The following is a 19189-nucleotide window of genomic DNA, read 5'->3' as shown; positions in this document are numbered from 1 at the left end:
TTTCATTTACCAAAAAAGTTCTATGATTCACAAAAAAATTTTGTTCAATGGAAAAAAAGAGGTTGGTAATGTAGGAATCCCACTGTGTCGCATGCCCTTAATTAAAATTAATTCTGAGATTCTCATAAATTCTCAGAGAATTTATTTCTCGGTTATATTCTCGGTAATATTCTCATTCTCGTTACCGTTCTCAAAGTAATATAACTGACTCAGAACTCTAATAGTTGGCTGTCCAAATATTAAAATATTCTTAAATTCCTTTAAATTGCTGGAAAATCTTTACAATTTTTGAATTTTTGCAAATTACTTGAAATCTTTTCAAATAACTTTTAAATTGATTGCTTAACTTTATTTAAAGTTACCGAAACTCATGGAAATATTTTTAAATCCTTTAAAAATAAACTTTAAAATTCCTTAAAGTCCACCTAATTTTTTTGACATCCCTTCAACTTCTTTGAAATAATTTTTAAAAATTCAAAATTGACTGAAATTAATTGAAATCTCTTAAAATCCTTACATTTTTGTAGACTCCTTCAAATCTCTTGAAAACCCTTAAATTATTTAATTTTTTTAAATCCCTTGACGTCTCTTAAAATGTATTAAAATCCTTTTAAATAACTTTTTAAATAGCTTTATAATCTTTAAAATCACTAAAACTGTCTTTAAATGTTTAAAAATTGCTTGTAAATCTTGAAACGTTTTCTAATTATTTTTAAATCCTTTAAAAGAAAATCTTAAAATCCCGCCAAGTCTCTATAGTAATTCCTTAAAATCGCTTGAATTTTCAGAAATTCTTTACGTTTTTTTTTTTTAAATCCTTTAACTCCAAATTTTTTTGAGATTCCTTCAACTTCTTTAAAATTATTTAAAATTTTCGAAATTGAGCACAGTTAATTAAAATCCTTTGCATTTTCTTAAATTCCTTAAAATATTAAAAAAATTACATCCCTTGAAATCCCTTCAAATTCATTAAAATCTTTTTAAATAACTTTTCAATAACTCGCTTGAAATTCTTTGAAATCACCTAAACTACCTTAAAATTTTAATCAAATCTCTTGCAAATTCTGAAACCTTTTTGAATTCTTTAAAAAATCTTAAAATTTACGGGAAATTTTTAAATTTTTAAAAAATTTTTTGTAAAGAATGTCAAGAGAAAATCGAAAAAAAAAGATCACAAAGCATTTTTAATTATTTCCTGCAATCTTTAAAAAGTGCAAACGGTTTTAAAGCAAAATGTTGCAATTTTGCCATATGACATAATTTTAGAAAAAAATTGAGTAAGTTTAAGAGATATTCAAAAGTTTTGAAACGATTAGAAAATTATTGAATCTTGTACAGATTTTTAAAGAATTTTGTAAAGTTTCACGAAAATGAAAGAAATTTTTTCAGGTTCCTAAGAAAAATTAAAAGCATTTTTTATTTCGAAAAATTGATTTGCAGGTATTATTTAAAAAAAATTATAGAAGATTTCAAAAATAGTGAAAGAAGAATCGGAACGATTTTAAGGCAATTTGTTCAATTTTGCAGAATAAATAAAAATTGCAGGAAAAATTTAAATAATTTTTAGAAATGAAATTGTTTAGAAGATCTGGCAATATTTTAAAATATTAAACTTATATTCGTTTCAAAATTTTAAATAATTTTTTATTTTGAAAAATGAACTTTAAGAGAAAATTGAAATAGTTTAGACGATTTTAAAGCAAAAATTTTCAATTTGGTAGGATTGCAAAATAAAAAGGAACAAAAATCGGGTAAATTCAAGAAATATTTAGTAGAATTTAAAAGAATTTAGAAAGTTTTCAAGAGAATAAATAAATTTTCTTAAAATTGCTGGGAAAATTTAGAACATTTTAAGGTAATTTTTAAAAATTTGGAATGATATTTGAAAATTTTGAGAAAAATTCGTATCAGTTAAAAATATTTTCAGGAATTTAGGGACGCTTTAAATAGATTAAGAATATTTGAAAACTCGGAAACATTTTCGAAAATGTATAAAATATTTCTTGATTCTTTCCCAACTTCTAAAAGTTCTAAACATCTTTTAAAAGGACTCGAATTGTTCATAATATTTTTTAAAATCCTATACTATAAAAAAATGTCTTTAAAATCTTCTAGATTCTTTTTTGACAAGCCTGAAATATTCAAAAATATTTAAAACTTTCTCAAGAATCTTATGAAAATTATATTTACATAAATTTAAAAACAAGGTGATAATACTTATTTTCTTGTTCTCAATTCTCAGAATTTAATTTCAACATGCATTTATTATAGTAATTAGAAAAATAATTTTCGATTAATTTTAGTGTTTTCAAAGATAAAAAATATTCGTTAATGGCCTTTCTTTAAGAGTGACATACAAATATTAAAATATTTTAGCTTCATTTCAAGGTCTAATTGATTAAAGAAATGTCACATTTAAGAGTTCGTTATTTCATTGTAATATAAAACAATATTTTAAGGATTTATCATATTTCTTGTTTGTCCTCTATAGATATAATAATTATATGTATTATATAGTAGCATTATATTTTAAAACTGCAATATAAACATAAATTAGTTCTTCATCACTATATTTAAAAGTGTTTGAATAACCGGGACTAGCACAATGACGAAAAAATGAATTAATAAATCATAAATTAGGAAGCAAAAAAAATTTCCAAATGATAAAATTAATAAATTGTTGAATTCCCATAAGTATTTCTATTGATGAAATTTAAGTTTGACCAAATTTTAAATTTTCCGAAAAAAATTAATAAATTATTAATTAATGATTAATTAAATATTTCGCCTGGTTTATAATTCTATCAATAGCTCATAAATTAATAATCAATTAACTATGTTCAGGAGTTCTAAATTCCGAGAATTGAAATATTTGTGGGAATTTAATAATTCGTTTATTTTACAAGTCGGTGACTTTTAGTTTCGGATATTTTTTAATTCGTGATTTTATTTTTTGTCAATTAAAAATCTTGTTGTAATTTGAAATTTGGAAGATTTTATAATCTGATAATAATATATATTTTCGGAATTTTTCATTCATTTGTGTATTCGTTATTTATTTTTAAATTATTTTGCATAAGTTTGAATATCCATGCAATTTGTTTGTTTGAATTATGTCAATTACGTCCCTGGATACGGAAAATTATAAGTCTTCGTGATGGATTGCCTAATCGCACATTTTCCAAATTGCCAAAAATAATAAAATAAATGTGTTTTCTTTCTTAAAAGCAAAGCTATATCACGATTTTTTACTTAATTTTGCACGAAATTAATTAATTTTAGTCAAAATCCTATCTAAACAATGCTCAATATGTTTTCAAATTATTATTAATTTCCAGTAATAAATGTGTAGGTATAAATGACAGACTAAAGGAATTGTATATAAAGGACAGTTGCGAAGCTGCATTAATTGCAACCCTCCATCCTGGTTCATTAATATCCATAAATATCCAGGAACTGCAGGATTCTGGAGGAGTAAGTATATTTTTATATTTATAATTTTTATAGTGAAAGTATTATTTATAATTTGAATATTAGAATATTTAAAAATGCTCTATTGTTTTTCTAAAATGACTCGTTTACAAATTTGTCCTTTTGGTCTCAAAATGTCCACTGAATTTGAGCAGAATTAAACAAATATATTTTAGGGTCTCAAACCCATTTTTGCGCAAAATTGCTTTATTTATTTTTATTTTATAAAGACGGGGTTAAGAGACCCATAGGAAATTTTTCTAATTCATTTAAAAATGTTGATTGTGATGCATTTCACTAACAATAAAATGATATATGTATTTCAAAATAATATAATTTATTACCACTGGTGGGAAAATTGTTTACAAAAAAGTACAAAAACTAGAACAATTTTTACAGGAATCTACAAATAAATGCAATAAATTACAACCATAGTCACAGGAAAGAACAACTTTTTTTTATTATTCCGAAGAAAATTCTACTTTTATTATATTGTATTAGATAAGTTAAAGTATTAAATTAATTGATTAATTATAAAATAAAGTATTAAATAAATAGCTATTACAAAAAAACTCCTATGTCTAAACTTTAAAGGAATTGTAGAATATTAAAGGACAATAATGAATATTTGTTATTAAACAATAAATCCTTACGTTTATATGTTTTTTTTCTTTAAATATATACCAATCGATTGGGAAATTAAAAGATTCGAACTCTTTAAAATAAATTAAAAAAATTCAAAGTTATAAAAACTTAACTGCAAATTGATATCTTTGTCATTAGAAGCCATTAAACTGCGAAATTATTATTTTTAGAAACTGTTATGTAATAAGCAGTTCAATGATTTTGAAAAATAGAAATTCACGCTATTATTTTCATTGCTAGATCAAAATTTGTGTTGAAATCTTTGTAAATATTCTCTTAAAAATTTGTTGTAAAAGATCACTAAGAAATTTTTCAGAAATGTATGAATATTTTGTTATTATCCTGTGGCTAGAATTTTTTCTACGATTTTTTGAAAATCTTGCAAGATTAAGAAAATTAAATTAAAATCTTCCATATTCTTTTGTGAAAATTTTGGAAATATTTTTTAATTAATTAAAAAAAAAAACATTTTTATTTTTTCGAGGAATTTTGATGAAAATTTTGTATTCTTTTGAAAAATTTCAAAATTTCTAAATGTAGCTTGAACTTCTTCTGACTTTTTCTAAATTAATAATTGTCCAATTTTTATTCATTAATAAAAATATTTGTATATCGTTTTAAATAGTTTTTAAACCTTTTAAAATCCATAAAAAATTGTACAATTTTGGATTTTCAATAACTTTGATATTATTTTTAAAATAATTATTTCAGATCCGATACAAAATTTACATAAGATTATTTACATATAGATTTACATATAGATAAAATTATTTTGATGCGAATTCTAAAAGCATTGTTTGTAAAAATTTATATTTTTTTTTGGTTTAAATTTGTACATTTTTACAATAATTTACGAAAAATCAAGTGTTTTTATGACGTGAAGCATCCAAAATAAAAAAAAATGGAAAATCATGCATTTTTCTGTAATACCTTGTGGATTTTTACAACAAAGTAACAAATATGAAGAAAATATCATAAAAATTTTTGAATTTTAGTAACTATTATATTGTTAATTTGCTTACAAGAAGAAAGAAAAAAGGCAAGAAAAAATGAGCTATTTGCACTAAATTTTATTTTGTTATTCATTATGTACATTTTTGTACGAAAAAAGTACATGTTTAAATACAAAATTACAGTTATAGAAATGATGTACTTTCTTTTACAAATTTTTTTTTTTTTCATCAGGGCAACGGAAATTAAAATAAAAAAAGTCATTTTTTGCAAAAATGGGATTAAGGCATAACTAAATATATTTTTTAAATTCTGCCGAAATTTAGAGGACATTTTAGCACGATAAGAACTAATTCACAAGAAAAAAATGAAGCTTTTTTTGGACCACTCGAATAAATATACTCCTTTTTAAAATATAAATTTTATTTATGTTTGTTTTTAGATATTAGCGTCCGCTATCAATGCCGCGTGTTTAGCGTTAATAAATGCTAGTTTGTCCATGAAATTCACAATTGCAGCTATTAACTGCATGATTGATAAGGATTCTGACCAATTGATCCTGGATCCTGATAATGTACAAACAGAGGTAAATTTTTTTCAATCAGTTTTAACAGGGTGTCTAGCGACCAAGGAAATTCAGGAATTTTGTGCACCTTACAAAAATACCTTATGAAAATTATAAATATATAAATTTGTATTTTCTGCGTAAAATTATTACTAGGATTGAATGGTGTGATAGATTAAACTTTATTGATTTATTGTCAGACAATCAAAAGCTGGGAAATCTTTGAAATTTACTGACCAAAAGAGAAATTTATGCCTTTTTCTGTCTTATTTCTGGGTTTCTTTTCATTTGTTATAAACACGACATTTTAAGATAAGAATATTATTTTTCAAAAATAAATTTTCGATCTGTTATGGTCCTTGAAAAATATTTAAACTAATGAAGATGAAAAATTTTTTTATTTGAAATGATGAAAGAAAAATTGAACTGCAATTTAAGGCACTAAAAATGGAACTCTTCTGCATTTTAAACCTTGAAAATTGAAGTTTAAACTTTTTTAAATATAAACGCTCAACAATTTACACTATTAAATAAAAGCTGTCAAAATTTTGAACAATTTTATACTGCAAATGGTCAAACCAAGACATTTTTAGTACTTAAAATTGAAGTATGAATCAATAAATTTCTAAATTATATGATTTTGATGCAATTTTAAAATAAAATCATAAAAAATTGAACCATTTTAAATTTGTTTTGAAAGTAAATATTTTGAATAAAGAATTAAATTATTTTTATTTTTAATCGTTTAATATTAAAAATGATTGAATTGCTATTTAGACATCAAAATTCAGACATTCAACTTACAAATTAAAAATTCAACAAAATAAAACAATTAAAATTTTTAACTTAGTGTACTCTGAAATAGCAACTATTCAAGTCTTTCAATATGAAACAATTTTATTAAAATTTTGCCGGACGCCCTGAGTTTTAATAAGAATTCTTTTATTTTTATTTTTACAACTAATTAAAATATTGAGTGAGAAAAAAATCGTATGATATGGGACTAGTTTACGAATATGATTTGAATTAATTTCAGAACGCAAGGGCCACTTTTATGTATGTCTTCGACAGCATTAAAAAGGACATAGTCTGCTGTCACACAAGTGGCATTTTTTCAGAGAAAGAGTTGGTTCAAACAAAAGAAACATGCAAAGAGGCAAGTCAATATGTCTTCGATTTTTATAGAGAAATTGTAACAAAATATGCTAACATTATATGAATAAAACTTTCCTTACTTTTATATCAAATCTAGTTTTATTATAAAAAGAAAGCCTTCTCTCAAACTTTTGCTTCTGTTCCTAGGGAACGGTTAAACTGCGATTCGCCATCTGGTGACAAACATACGAACTAGAAAGAATAGGTACGATTTTCAAGATGCATTTTAATTTATACATAAAAGTGTTTTAACGATTTTGTTGTGGAGTCTCAAGTATTTATTGTATAGGAAAAATAAGTCTTTATAGGGAACAAAGAGTTTTAGATGGAATTTTACGTTTTTTGCAGTAAAAAACATCTTTTGACAGAAATATTTTTCGAAATTAAAATTAAAGATATTTAAATGAGATTAAAATCAAATTTAAAATCCTATTTAATGTCCAATAACCAAATTAATGCACAGCATTCCTCAAAAATTAAATTAAGAATACAACGACCAAATTTGGACAAACAAAATAAAATGTTTCTTTTAAAATTTGAAAAAAAAGATAAAGAAAAACACTTTTCTCCTAGAAAATAATTGAATTTATTGTATTTTTTGACCAGGAATTTGACAACATTTTTAGAATAAAAATTTTGTCCAACTTTGATTTCAATCGCTTTTTCTACCTAATTTGTTACATTGTAATTTTTATAAATTATTATATCATTTAGTTTAGAATGATTAATTCGAAAATCTTTCAATTTCAAAATTTTTAATTTTTAAACAGTCTTTTAATTTAAAGGATTTTAAAATGCAGTTTTAAAGGTTAAAAAAATTAGAAGTTTTTAAAATAGAAGATTTTTTTAAATAAAAAACAGAGTGGCTGCCGGACGGGGAAACCGGTAATTTTACGAATTTTCAGAAGAAAAATATGCCCAAGTTCGATTTTAACAGTTTTTTAGAATAATTGAAGAACAGTTTTGAAGATTTAAACAATTAAGAATTAAAAGCATTTGCAGTTGAAAATTTTTGAAAAAAAAACAGTTTTATTTTATCAACTGTAAAATAAATAAATGATTTTTAAAATGGATCTGTACTCTGAGTATATGATAAGTTCTTGATAAGAATTGATATTAATATATCATTCATTCCGATAATTATATTTTTAAATAAAATTTTTCATGATTTATGAATAATGTATTTTTAATTCAGAATTTTACGTTTTTTTTAATATTATTTTTTATATTAAGTTTAATAAATAAATTTATTAATATATTATTTCTGTTAATTTTTCAAGCCATTAAAAATGTAAACGTGCGTTTTACGATTTTCAACTTAAAAATAAATCCATAATAATATAGTCATAATTAAAGGTTTTTATTAAATTAAAAATATTGTGAGTCTAAATTATTTAATTTTGATCCCATTTAATTTGAAATCACTTAATGTAGAAAAAGAATAAGTCTTTCATATTTAGCAACATTTCACTAAATTGAAACAAAATATTTAAAAGAAAACAATTTGAAACTGAATTTTTTCATATAGAAAGCTTTGAATCTTTAGATTTTCGAAGAACTTTGAAACGTTTGACGTTACAATTTTAATTGTTCTATTTAAAAAGTGTTTAATTTATAAGTGAAAATATTAAATTTTGGCGCATAAATAACCTTTGAACACTTATTATTTTTAGAGAAAATTTGAGTAACTTTAAGAGATATTTGGAAGTTTTGAAAAGATTAAAAATTAATTAAAAACTTGAAATTATTTCAAGTAATTTAAACGAAGTGTGTTAAAATTTTTTTCAGAACTTCTAAATATATTTTAAAATTAATCGAAATTTTCATGCAATTTTTAAAAATCATGCAAATTAAAAACAAATTCTTTAAATCGTCCATAATTTTTCAAAGTGAAAAATCATTTTCAATTTTGCTGAGAATCATAAGAAAATTTTTTATTCTTATGAAGTCTCACAATTTAAAAAAAATTCTAGATTTTTTGGTTGAAATTTGCAAAAGTGTTCTGTCGTTGTTCATAAATTTAAATTAAATTTTTTTTTAATTTGCAGGATTTTCGAAAAGTTATAGAAAACATTATTTTGAATTTGGAAAAATTTGATACTACTTCTAGATTTCTCGAGATTTAAAAAGAAAATTGTCAAGCTTTTCAAGGATGCCTGAACGATTTACAATAAAAATAATTTAACTTCTAATTTAAGAACTGTTAAGATAAAAAAAATCATTTGTAATTTGTCTAGCTTATAATTACTTAAAATAATATAATTTTTAATTTTTTATGAGTTTATTACTTGATTTTTTAAGTTAGACTATTGGAAATGTTAAAGTGGATTTATATTTTTGGAACTTAATCTGAATTTTTGAAATCTATAATTGATAAAAGTTCTGAATTTTGCACTTTAGTTGCATTTCATTTAACATTGTTTAATAATGAAAAGTGTTAGTACTTTCCATTTGGTACGTGTAAATTTCTGAGCATTTGAATACACAATTTTTGAATTGAAAAGCTTTTAAACTTCAATTTTAAAAGTTTGGAATTCAAGGGTTCCACTTTAAATGCTTTAATTTGTTGTTTATTCTTTATTACTTTATATAAAATTTTTTTAGAATATAGTTTGACTTTTTAAATTTCATTGACCGTGAAAAATGTTTGCGAACCGGGAAATGACCGGGAATTTTTTTTTTCGATTAAAACTGCCACCCTGATCAGTTTCATAAACTAATATTAGCTAAAGATGATTCAATATAATATATAAAACATCAAGATTTTTTATAAACAAATTATTTGTTGAAAAAATGTTTTCTGTGATTTTCCATAATCATACGTTATTATAAACAAATTTATTCAACAAATGTATTAATCAGGCATTTGTCTACAGAAAAATTCGTTTTTTTCTATGGCAACTTTATTAATTCGGATATCGAAAACAAAAATTTTGTTCACAGACAGATGACCGCAAATATTGCATTTGTTTATTGAATTTGTTTTTAAAAATATATAAAATTTATCGACCATAATTATGAATTTTGCTGAAATCATAATAAAGTTCCCCAGTAAAAAGACTCACATCGAAAAAAACGAATTGTGCCTTTCACAGATGCCCCAATAATGCATTTGCTTGTTGAAGTTGGTTTTAAAAATTATAACATTTATCCACTCATCACGACTGTTGCTGAATTTATTATGAAGCTCTAAATTAAAAGTCTGACATCGAAACAAAACAGAATTTTTCCGTCGACAGATGCCCCACTAATGCATTTGTTTGCTAAATTTGTTTAAAAAAATCACCAAATTTATCAAAAAATTATAAATTTTGCTGAAGTTTTCATGAAGTTCCTAATTAAAAAAGTTGTCATAGAAAAAACGAGGTTTTCTGTAGACAAATACCTGATTAATGCATTTGTTGATTGAATTTGTTTTAAGAAATCATCAAATTTATCAACTTATCATGAATGTTGCTGAAATTCTATGAAAGTTCCCAACTGAAAAGAGTGGCATTGAAAAAACCGACTTTTTATGATGAAAAATGCCCTAATAATGCATTTGTTTATTAAATCCTTTTAACAAATCATAAGATTAATCAACTAATTATGAGTTTTGCTAAACTTTATCACAAGTTTTCTGATTTAAAAAAATTTACATCGAAAACAATGAATATTTCTGTCGGAAAATTCCTCATTACTGCATTTGTACATTAACTTCGTTGATAATATAAACAATTATAAGAGAAATTTTATTATATACTATTGTTTTAATTCAAATCTCTTGCGATATTACTTGGAAAAACCTTATATTTATGGAAAATCGTAGAAAATTTTTTTTCAACAAATAATTTGTTTATAAAAAATTTGGTTGTTTATCGTATAATATTGGAATATCCTTAAATAATGTACTAAAACGATTTCAATCATTTTTCTGTTATTGACGAGCACCAGGAACGCCAAATAGAAGAAATGGCCATTTTTTTCGCCATATTTCTTATTTATAAACAAATTGAAAACCTAATTTAAAAATCCAGCTCAATAACTCTCTTAGAAATCTTATTAGCTTTTTTTCAATAAGAATAGTTTATTACTCTTCACATATCACCTCCTATAAGTCTTTTTTATAGGGTCCCAAAAAAGCCCAATAAGTGAAAAAATGAGGTTTGTGAGTTTCTGAGAAAAACATAAACATTTTAAACAATTTATTACTGTTTTTAGCAAATTCTATTCTAGAGTAAAGTCATAAAGTCATGGTTTTTAAAAAGCTTCTACTTTTTGTTTAATTTTCCATTAGTGTGAGGTCATAATTAATGCTAATAAACATAATTTCTTAAACAATTTATTATTGTTAATGATATTATATTAAAGTAATTCTAGAAAATTGCAGTTTTATAAAAAAATTCACACTTTTTGTGCAATTTTCAATTAGAGTGAGGTAATCAATTAATTTGTAGTTAAAAAAATTAATTTAAAAAAAAACTATTTGTGTTAATAATATTCAGTCTGACTAATGCTATAAATTTGCTGTTTTTTTCTGAAAATGTTAACTATTTGTCTACTTTTAACTTGGTGTGAATTAATAATTAATTTAATTGAGCAAAAATAATTATTTAAACAAATTATTATTATTTATATTTATCTTCGTCTTTAATAATGCTAGATAGTTGCGGTTTATTCTGAAAATTTTTACTCTTAATCCACTTTTTACTTAGTCAAGTAATAAATAATGAAATTTAGCGAACATAGTTGTTTAAATAATTTATTATTCTTTATAACTATCATCTTAGATACGTGTTAAAAAACCGCCGTTTTTTTCAATCTTAAAGTTGTTGTCCACTTTTTACTTAGCGAGCTAATAATCCGATTTTGAGCTCAACCATCTTTTAAATAATCAATTAAATTTTTATCTTGTTCAATTATAGCATTCAATTTACGATGCAGTTTTAAAAAACCTTTTTAGTTGATAAATGTGAATATAAATTATTATGATTTTAAAAATTGAACTGTACATCAAAGATTTATAAGTGAATAATAATTAATTTTTAAACACGATTCAGAATCTGTTCAAAATTTAATAATTTCCAGATTTCAATGTTAAAAATTAAACTGTTTTAGTTTTAAAGTCTAAGTACTTAAACAAATGTAAACGGCCGATTGCATCTTTATAAACTATTTTCAACTGTAAAATAACTTTAAGATAATGTATTCATAAAAAATTGCTTTTATTAAAATAAAATATAATTAATTAAATTAAATATTCAGAACTAAACAATAAATCAAACTTTGAACGTTACAATTTAAACTGTCCTATTTGCAAAATTAAATTTACAATTAAAATAGTTGAATTTCGATGTATAATAAATATTGCATTTCTATGTAAATAGTCCGCGCCCTAATTTAATACAAAATATAGATTTTTGCAGATTTCAAAAGAAAATCAGAAGCTGTTTAAAAATTAATAAAGGCTTCAAAATGAATAAAAAATTTTTCTAGAAGATTTTTAGCAAAAAAAATTTCAATTTTGGAAGATTAAAAAAAATGACGAAAAATTAGAATCATTCGCAAAGATGTCTAGAAGTTCTGAAAAAAAATTTAATTGAATGAAATTTAAAAGAACTTGCAGACGTTTCAAGTTCATAAAGCTTTTTCAGGATTTTTAATCTTATTAAAATTAAAATAATTTAACTTTTAATTTAAGAAGTGTTCAGTTTATCTCAAAAATGTAATCGTTCCATTTTTAATATTTCTAGCTTAAGGGCATGTGATACTTAGACAATTGTCGATTTTACCAGTTTCAGATTCCCCCGGCTTTTTTTCTAGAATAATAAATATTTTGTCTTAAAAATTTGGGAAATGATAGCCAGCATGCTGACGGACGTCTCCACATACTTTTTTGGGGGGTAATTCAAAAAAGTTTTAATTTAGCAAAATGTGCTTAATTTGCATAACGCTTAGGAAATAGTATCGATATTTTTCAGTATTAGATTTGTGTTACAATTCACTCGAGCGTTACTTCCGAACTACACAATATTTTTGGCCGAAAACTTTGGACTTACAAATAAACATAGTAACTAATCTCCCGGAACTAACCTTGTTTGTAGGCAATCGAAAAAGTTTATTTCATAAATAATTTCCAGAATATCGGAAAGGCAGAGATAAAAAACGACGTAACCTCAAAATAATGCATATGCATAAAGTTTTTATTTAGCACAATAAATTTTTTTCGTTATTATCCCTCAAAAAAGAGTCCGGGGACGTCCGTTATGATGCTTTATAGCATCTCCGAATTCAGTTTTTAAAAATTTTCACTTTTGTGGAAAAAAAGCCGGGGAAACTGTAAATATCACATGCCCTTAAAATCGTTTAAAACGATTTGTAGCTCAGTTTTTATCACTTCAAATGAAAATTTTTGTAGTTTTAGAGTTCGAATTTTTAAATTTCATTGACCATGAAAAATGTTTGCGAACCGGGGAAAAAAATGGGAAGTTACTAAAAATATTTTATGTGATTAAAACGGCCAATCTTCATTTTTATTTATGAACAAATAATAAGTAAACCTCAACAAGAATATTTTTTTAAGTTGTATTTCATTTTTCTTAATGAATTATTTTTGCTCTTTTCCCAATGTAAAAAATTAATTTATATGAAAAAAATATCTTAAACAAGAGACAAAATTAAAGAATGAAATAATTAGGAGTAGGTGGGACGACAATTATTTTTTTCAACTTCAATTAATTATTACATCACTGTAATTGAAAACTATATAGTATTAAAATGGAAGAATATAGTTAGAAGCAGTAATAATTTGTTTAAACAATTCTTTTTGCTAATATAATTAAATATTAGCTTTAAAAATATTAATTATCAAGTGAAAAGTGGACAATAACTTGAAAATTTCAGAAAAAGAACCGGGATTTCTAGCATTATTCAAAGTGTATATTATTATTTTTTTAAATGTTTTAACCAATTATTTTTATTCAAATTAGTTAACCATCACCTCACTTCATGAGACAATTATGTTTATTAACTTTAATTAAGTCTAAACCTCACTCTAATTGAAAATCGGACAAGAAATGGACAAGTTTAGAAGAAACCGTGACTTTCTAACTCTATTCTAAGTTAAATTGCTAAACTACCATAATAAATTGTTTAAATAATTTATGAGAACATCCAATTATCAGTAGAAAGTAGTATTTTATGTATTCGAAATAATTTGCATTAAAAACCGCCAAAATCATAATTAGCGACAAAATATCGCAAATCCCATTTTTGCAATTATGTGTTTTTTTGGGTACCCTATAAAACATATTTATGGGGGTTATATTTAAAAAGTAATATTTGATTCGTATTCTATGGATAATTGTAAAGATAAATTTTTAGTTTCACCTCAACTCAGATAATATTGACGATTCTGAATAAAATATACAAAAACGTATTTTTTAATGGGAAATACGTAATGCATGATTAATTCGAACTATTTTAATCACTTATATTTGAAAATTTAAGTTTTTTTATACTATATAAATCAGTATCCGAAGTAGAGGGCCAAAAAAAATTATAAAAATATTGTTAAAATTATTCAATTTGAAAAGCTTGCGAGTTTTTCCATTTTAAATGGTGAAAATGAGGATCATTTTTTTATCTTAGAAAATTTTGTTGAATCAATTTTAATGTTTAATAATAATTTTTTTCAATAACAATTCAAAATTCAATAATTTCAGATGTTTTTTCTTTGATACATTTGACTTAGTTTTCAATAAAAAACTGTTAAATTTTCATCGCTGCCATTTAAAAATGATTTAATTTCAAAAGCTAAATTATTTTACTGATGTAATTTTAAGAGCCTTTAATTAGGCGTATTACAATTTCAATTCCTTTGAATTATAAATGATCCATTTTTCAACTTTTTAATATGAAATTATTTAATTTGGAATAATTTGAAACTCCTATCTTCGAAATATTATTCTGGAATCATTCAATTTCGATAATTTTCAATTTAAAACAAAATTGTTCAATATTTCATGCTCCGCAATATAAACTGTACAATTCTTAATGCTTTCTAATAAAATTGTCTAATTTTCAACATTTACGTTTTTTAAAACTTCAAACGCTTATCAAGTGAGCAGGCCGAAATTGAATGTACATTTCAAGAGTGAGCAACAGATGGCGAAGTATTCGTATCCGAGAGCTTCTGCCATCTGGTGTTGCATTTTCGACGCTTAAATTTTAAATTAAATACATCTTCGGTCGAAAAATGATATACAAATTTCTGGACTCACAAATTAAAAGGATAAATAGTTATTATTATTAAAAATTTTCTGTGCTTGCATAGATCTTTTTATCTTAATCATTGATTAAAATATTATAATTTTTATATAAGTCTTTTTATTAATTGATTTGACAACATTTATTCTCACCTTGTTAAAAGGTATAATTAAGAAACTATTAATAAAATACTGCTATACCCATAGATTTCAGAGATCGATTTTGTTTGTAGCATATATTTACTTCAATTTCATATTATTTTAAGATTTTATTTACTATGGAAAAGTTATTAAGTTTGAATGAAATAATATTAAATTACATACTAAGAAAAGAAGGGATAAAAAATGGTAGAAACCCTGATTAGGGACTAGAGACCAGTCTTTTGATATCTGACCATTTTTACAATTTTTAAATTCTCATCAGAGAAGGTGTTAAATTTTTGTGTAAAATTTGACTCCCCCTCCCCCACGTTTCTATCAAATGCGGTCAAACCGTGCAAGATAACAAAAGGAAGGGGATTTGGTTGGTTGCCTTCTAATTTGTCTTTCCTGTTTTTTATTTCTGGCCAGAGGGAGAGAAGATTTTTTCTTTTCTTTTTTAGGAGGAAGAAGTTTTTTTTTTCTCATTTTCAGATTGTAATGGGGAGATTTTATGGTGTTTGTCCAAATTTGGTCGTTAGATTCTTGATTTTGTTTTGAGGAATTATTCACATTAACTTAATTATTGGATGTTAAATAGGATTTTAAATTTGATTTTAATCTCATTTAAATACCGTAAATTGAAAATATGTATCGACAAAAATTGTGCAAACAAAAACGATATACAAATTTGTTATAAATATTTGTTCATATGACACGTATTTTTTGTTTTATTAGTAAAAGCAACATTATAAATGAGAAAATTTTTGAATAAACGATACAAGCTACGAGAAAAAATAGAAACACAAAAGCTGTTTATCCAAAAAAGAGCTATAAATTTGTAATGAATTAGATTTTTAATTGGATGCGTATCGCGTAGTTTTTGTTTTATTTGTAAAAAACAACATTAAAATTGAAAAGCTAAATTCTTGGACAAACCACACAAACTATACACAAAAAATGAATAAACAAAAGTAGCTCATCAAGAAAAAAAGTAAAACTCATCCAAATTTGTCATGTATAATTTTTCATAGAACGCGTACTTTTTGCTTTAATCGTAAAAAATAACATTCGACATCAAAAAATAATCTTTTTGAAAAACGACACAAGGTACGCAAAAAAAATTAATACCCATAAATTGTTTGCCTTAAAAGGATCCACAAATTTTTTATAAATGATTTTTCGACTGAATGAGTAGATTTTTTTTTAATCGTAAAAAACAAGTTTAAAAAAATTTAATTTCTGGAAAACGCACGAGACGGAAAAAATGAAAAGACAAAAGTTATTTGGCCAAAAAATATCTTCAAATTTGTTATAAATTCTTTTTATAAGAATATGTTTAAAATAAAAAAATTATCTTTTCGGAAAAAGGACACCAGCTACAATAACGTTTTCGCTAAACAAATTTGTCGCCTTAATTATATCTACAAATTTGCTTAGAACCATCTTACGCTGGGATGCGTATTTTAAATTATTAATTATTATAAATTATTATAAATTATTTTAAATTATTATCCCCATTCGGCAATATTCGGGGAAAGTCGCTATATGGCTCCTATATCACGTAGGGCCATGTCTACACACATCTTACTAAATAACTATATTTTACAGTTAATAGGATGCGCACTTTTTCTTAATTAGACAAATAAGACAATGAAAGAAAATACTTCTGTTTCAACACTAACGCGTATTATGAATTATTATAATATAAATTTATTGAAATAATACATATTTTTCATGGTAGTAAAGAATAAAATTTAATGCAAAATAAGAAACAAATACTAATCATTTAAAATAAAATTTGTACTTTATTTTGCATTGTCTAAATATGCAGCCCAATCCGAGGTACATGAATAAATATAATGTACATTTGAATGGTCGGGAACCATAAGGGGCTAATTTTCAAAGTTGTCCAAATTCACTTTTTTGGTTTTTTGTATTGTCCAATCTGTCCTACGTGTCGTGCTTTTGTAAAAAGTGAAAAAATTGAATCTGACTATTTTTAATTAAGTAACAAAGTTCCCAAAAGGTTATCCCAAAACGTACTCGGTGAATAGTTTTTCCGTTCTCCTGAACAATTTCCAACTATGGGTTAGCTTCTTGAGGTTCCCGACCATTTGACGTGATAGAGTTGAACATAATGGAGAAAAGTTCGCGCTGTGGACAAAATCGAGTGCGAAATACGAGATACACGAGGAGAATGTGTTTGTTAAAGCCGAAGGAGCTTTAACAAACGAGAATTCACAATCACCAAATTATAGTTGTTGATGCTATGACCTTTAATTTTCAAAGGCCTGCGCACAAATGTGGCAGAAGTGCAAATCGCTGAAAATAAACTTGGTTCAATATGAAAAACCGATTTTCGTTGGCATTGTTAATCATTTTCTCTAATTTTCACTAAAAATAAAATTAAACAAGACTTTTCAATTCCCTATTTAACAGTAGTTGAAACCCTGAGACTCCGGCTTGAATATTTCTGTTAAGGACTTCACACAAAATATATGGCTTTTCGGTCAAGTTAGCTGAGAGTTCATGTTTATGATGATTCACAGGATGCTAAAAAGTCGTAATGGGCCAATTTGACCGAAAGGCCTTTTCGATATATTTTATGCAGGTTATGTTGATTAAGGAAAGGCATAGCTAATTTCGAATTTTCCAAACCCAATGAAATATCTAATTATTCGAAAAAGTTGGCATCACAGCTCTGCCTTCCTTTTTCGAAACAGTTGTATTTAATTCCAAGAGGAAGTGAGAGAGAAAATGAGGGGATGGTGTCGGTTGGAGAGGAAGGGAAAATGGGAACAAAACGAGGAGGAAGACCATCTTTGAGATGAGAAAATAATAATAAAGTGGAAATGAGCGAGTCCGTCCATAAATTGCTGCGCTCCTTGTTAATGGTCTGAGGGCCCCGGGCGACCTCAGCTAAACGTGGCCCGGTCTGACCCGACTCTGTATTTTTCTTTCTCTCTTGTTCTTCCTTTATTTCTCGTTTTCTTTCTCACTCTCGCGTTCTCCAGAGTCGGGGCCCTGTGCAGCAGGATCTGGTCCGACTCGTTCAGGACGCGCTTGGAAGCCTCATTTCTGTATTTAATGGACGTCTAGCGATGGCCACCGAGTCCTTAGCTGCTGCGTTATAGGGCCCGTCCAGTCGGGAAACAAAGGGCACGTCGATGCCAACGTGATTGGCGAACAGGCGTGGTTCTTCCCAGTCGATTTAGTTGGGTTTCTATAAAAAAAATCTACCTGAAATGCACGTTATTCTGTCAAATTAGGGTGATGCTAAAAACGAATATTGCTATTCAGTTATTTTGAAAAAAGTACTAACAAACTTTTTTCCAAATTCAAAAGCATAAGATTTTCAATTTTTTTCTTTTTCTATATGAATATAATCTTAACAAATATACAAAACTATTTTAGATACAGCAGATCCAAACTGTTTTTCCTTTCTTCGACCGTTTTAATTTTCAATCAGTATTTTAGCTAAATTCAGCAAATATTCGGTCTTAGGGTCAATGATAAAATCAAAATAAAAGCATCCGAAATAACATGGGAAAAACATATTTATTTCTTTTAAAAATCCTCAACGTTTCGACCAACACTGCGGGTCTTTATCAAGAGTCGATATACAAACCTATAATTTAATAAAAAATTGTATGAGCGTAAGCATTCTAATAACTAGTGTCGTAAAAAGGATATCGGTTTGAACAAAATAAAAAAGTTATTATATTGAAACATACCTGAGTCAAAAAACAAAGTCATATTTTATAAAAACAAACAGCGTCATTTAAAAACTTTTTTTTCTTTTTTTTTTGTTTAAGAAATTTTTTAACAGGACAAAATTTCTATTGATTGAAGCCTCAAAGATATTGGAGAGGCTCCAATAATTTATGGAAAATGTCACATAATTGAAACGATATTTACAGACGGACGATACAAGACTGACTGTTATGAAAAGTCGTAATTACAGAGGTGACAAATATTAATAAACCTCTGATGAAAAGGCGCGCCAAAGCTTGAG

The 19189-nt window shown here is 25.2% G+C and overlaps 1 protein-coding gene across 2 annotated transcripts in view; it reads left to right on the top strand.

Moving 5' to 3' along the window:
- LOC117172779 (exosome complex component RRP46) overlaps window positions 1-19189 on the top strand; it is a 101602-nt gene that overhangs the window by 5259 nt on the left and 77154 nt on the right. The window contains exons 3-5 of one of the 2 annotated variants that reach the window (XM_033360989.1): window positions 3353-3474; window positions 5510-5653; window positions 6669-6880. In XM_033360989.1, the coding sequence (XP_033216880.1) occupies window positions 3353-3474; window positions 5510-5653; window positions 6669-6851 (449 nt within the window). In that variant the 3' untranslated portion in view covers window positions 6852-6880. Of the gene's footprint in view, window positions 1-3352; window positions 3475-5509; window positions 5654-6668; window positions 6881-19189 lie in introns of those variants that run through there. The other variant, XM_033360990.1, reaches the window with a different exon arrangement.

Source organism: Belonocnema kinseyi, chromosome 5, assembly GCF_010883055.1.
Source record: "Belonocnema kinseyi isolate 2016_QV_RU_SX_M_011 chromosome 5, B_treatae_v1, whole genome shotgun sequence".
NCBI classification, from domain to species: Eukaryota; Metazoa; Arthropoda; class Insecta; order Hymenoptera; family Cynipidae; genus Belonocnema; species Belonocnema kinseyi.
This window is presented reverse-complemented; position numbering and strand designations above follow the sequence as displayed.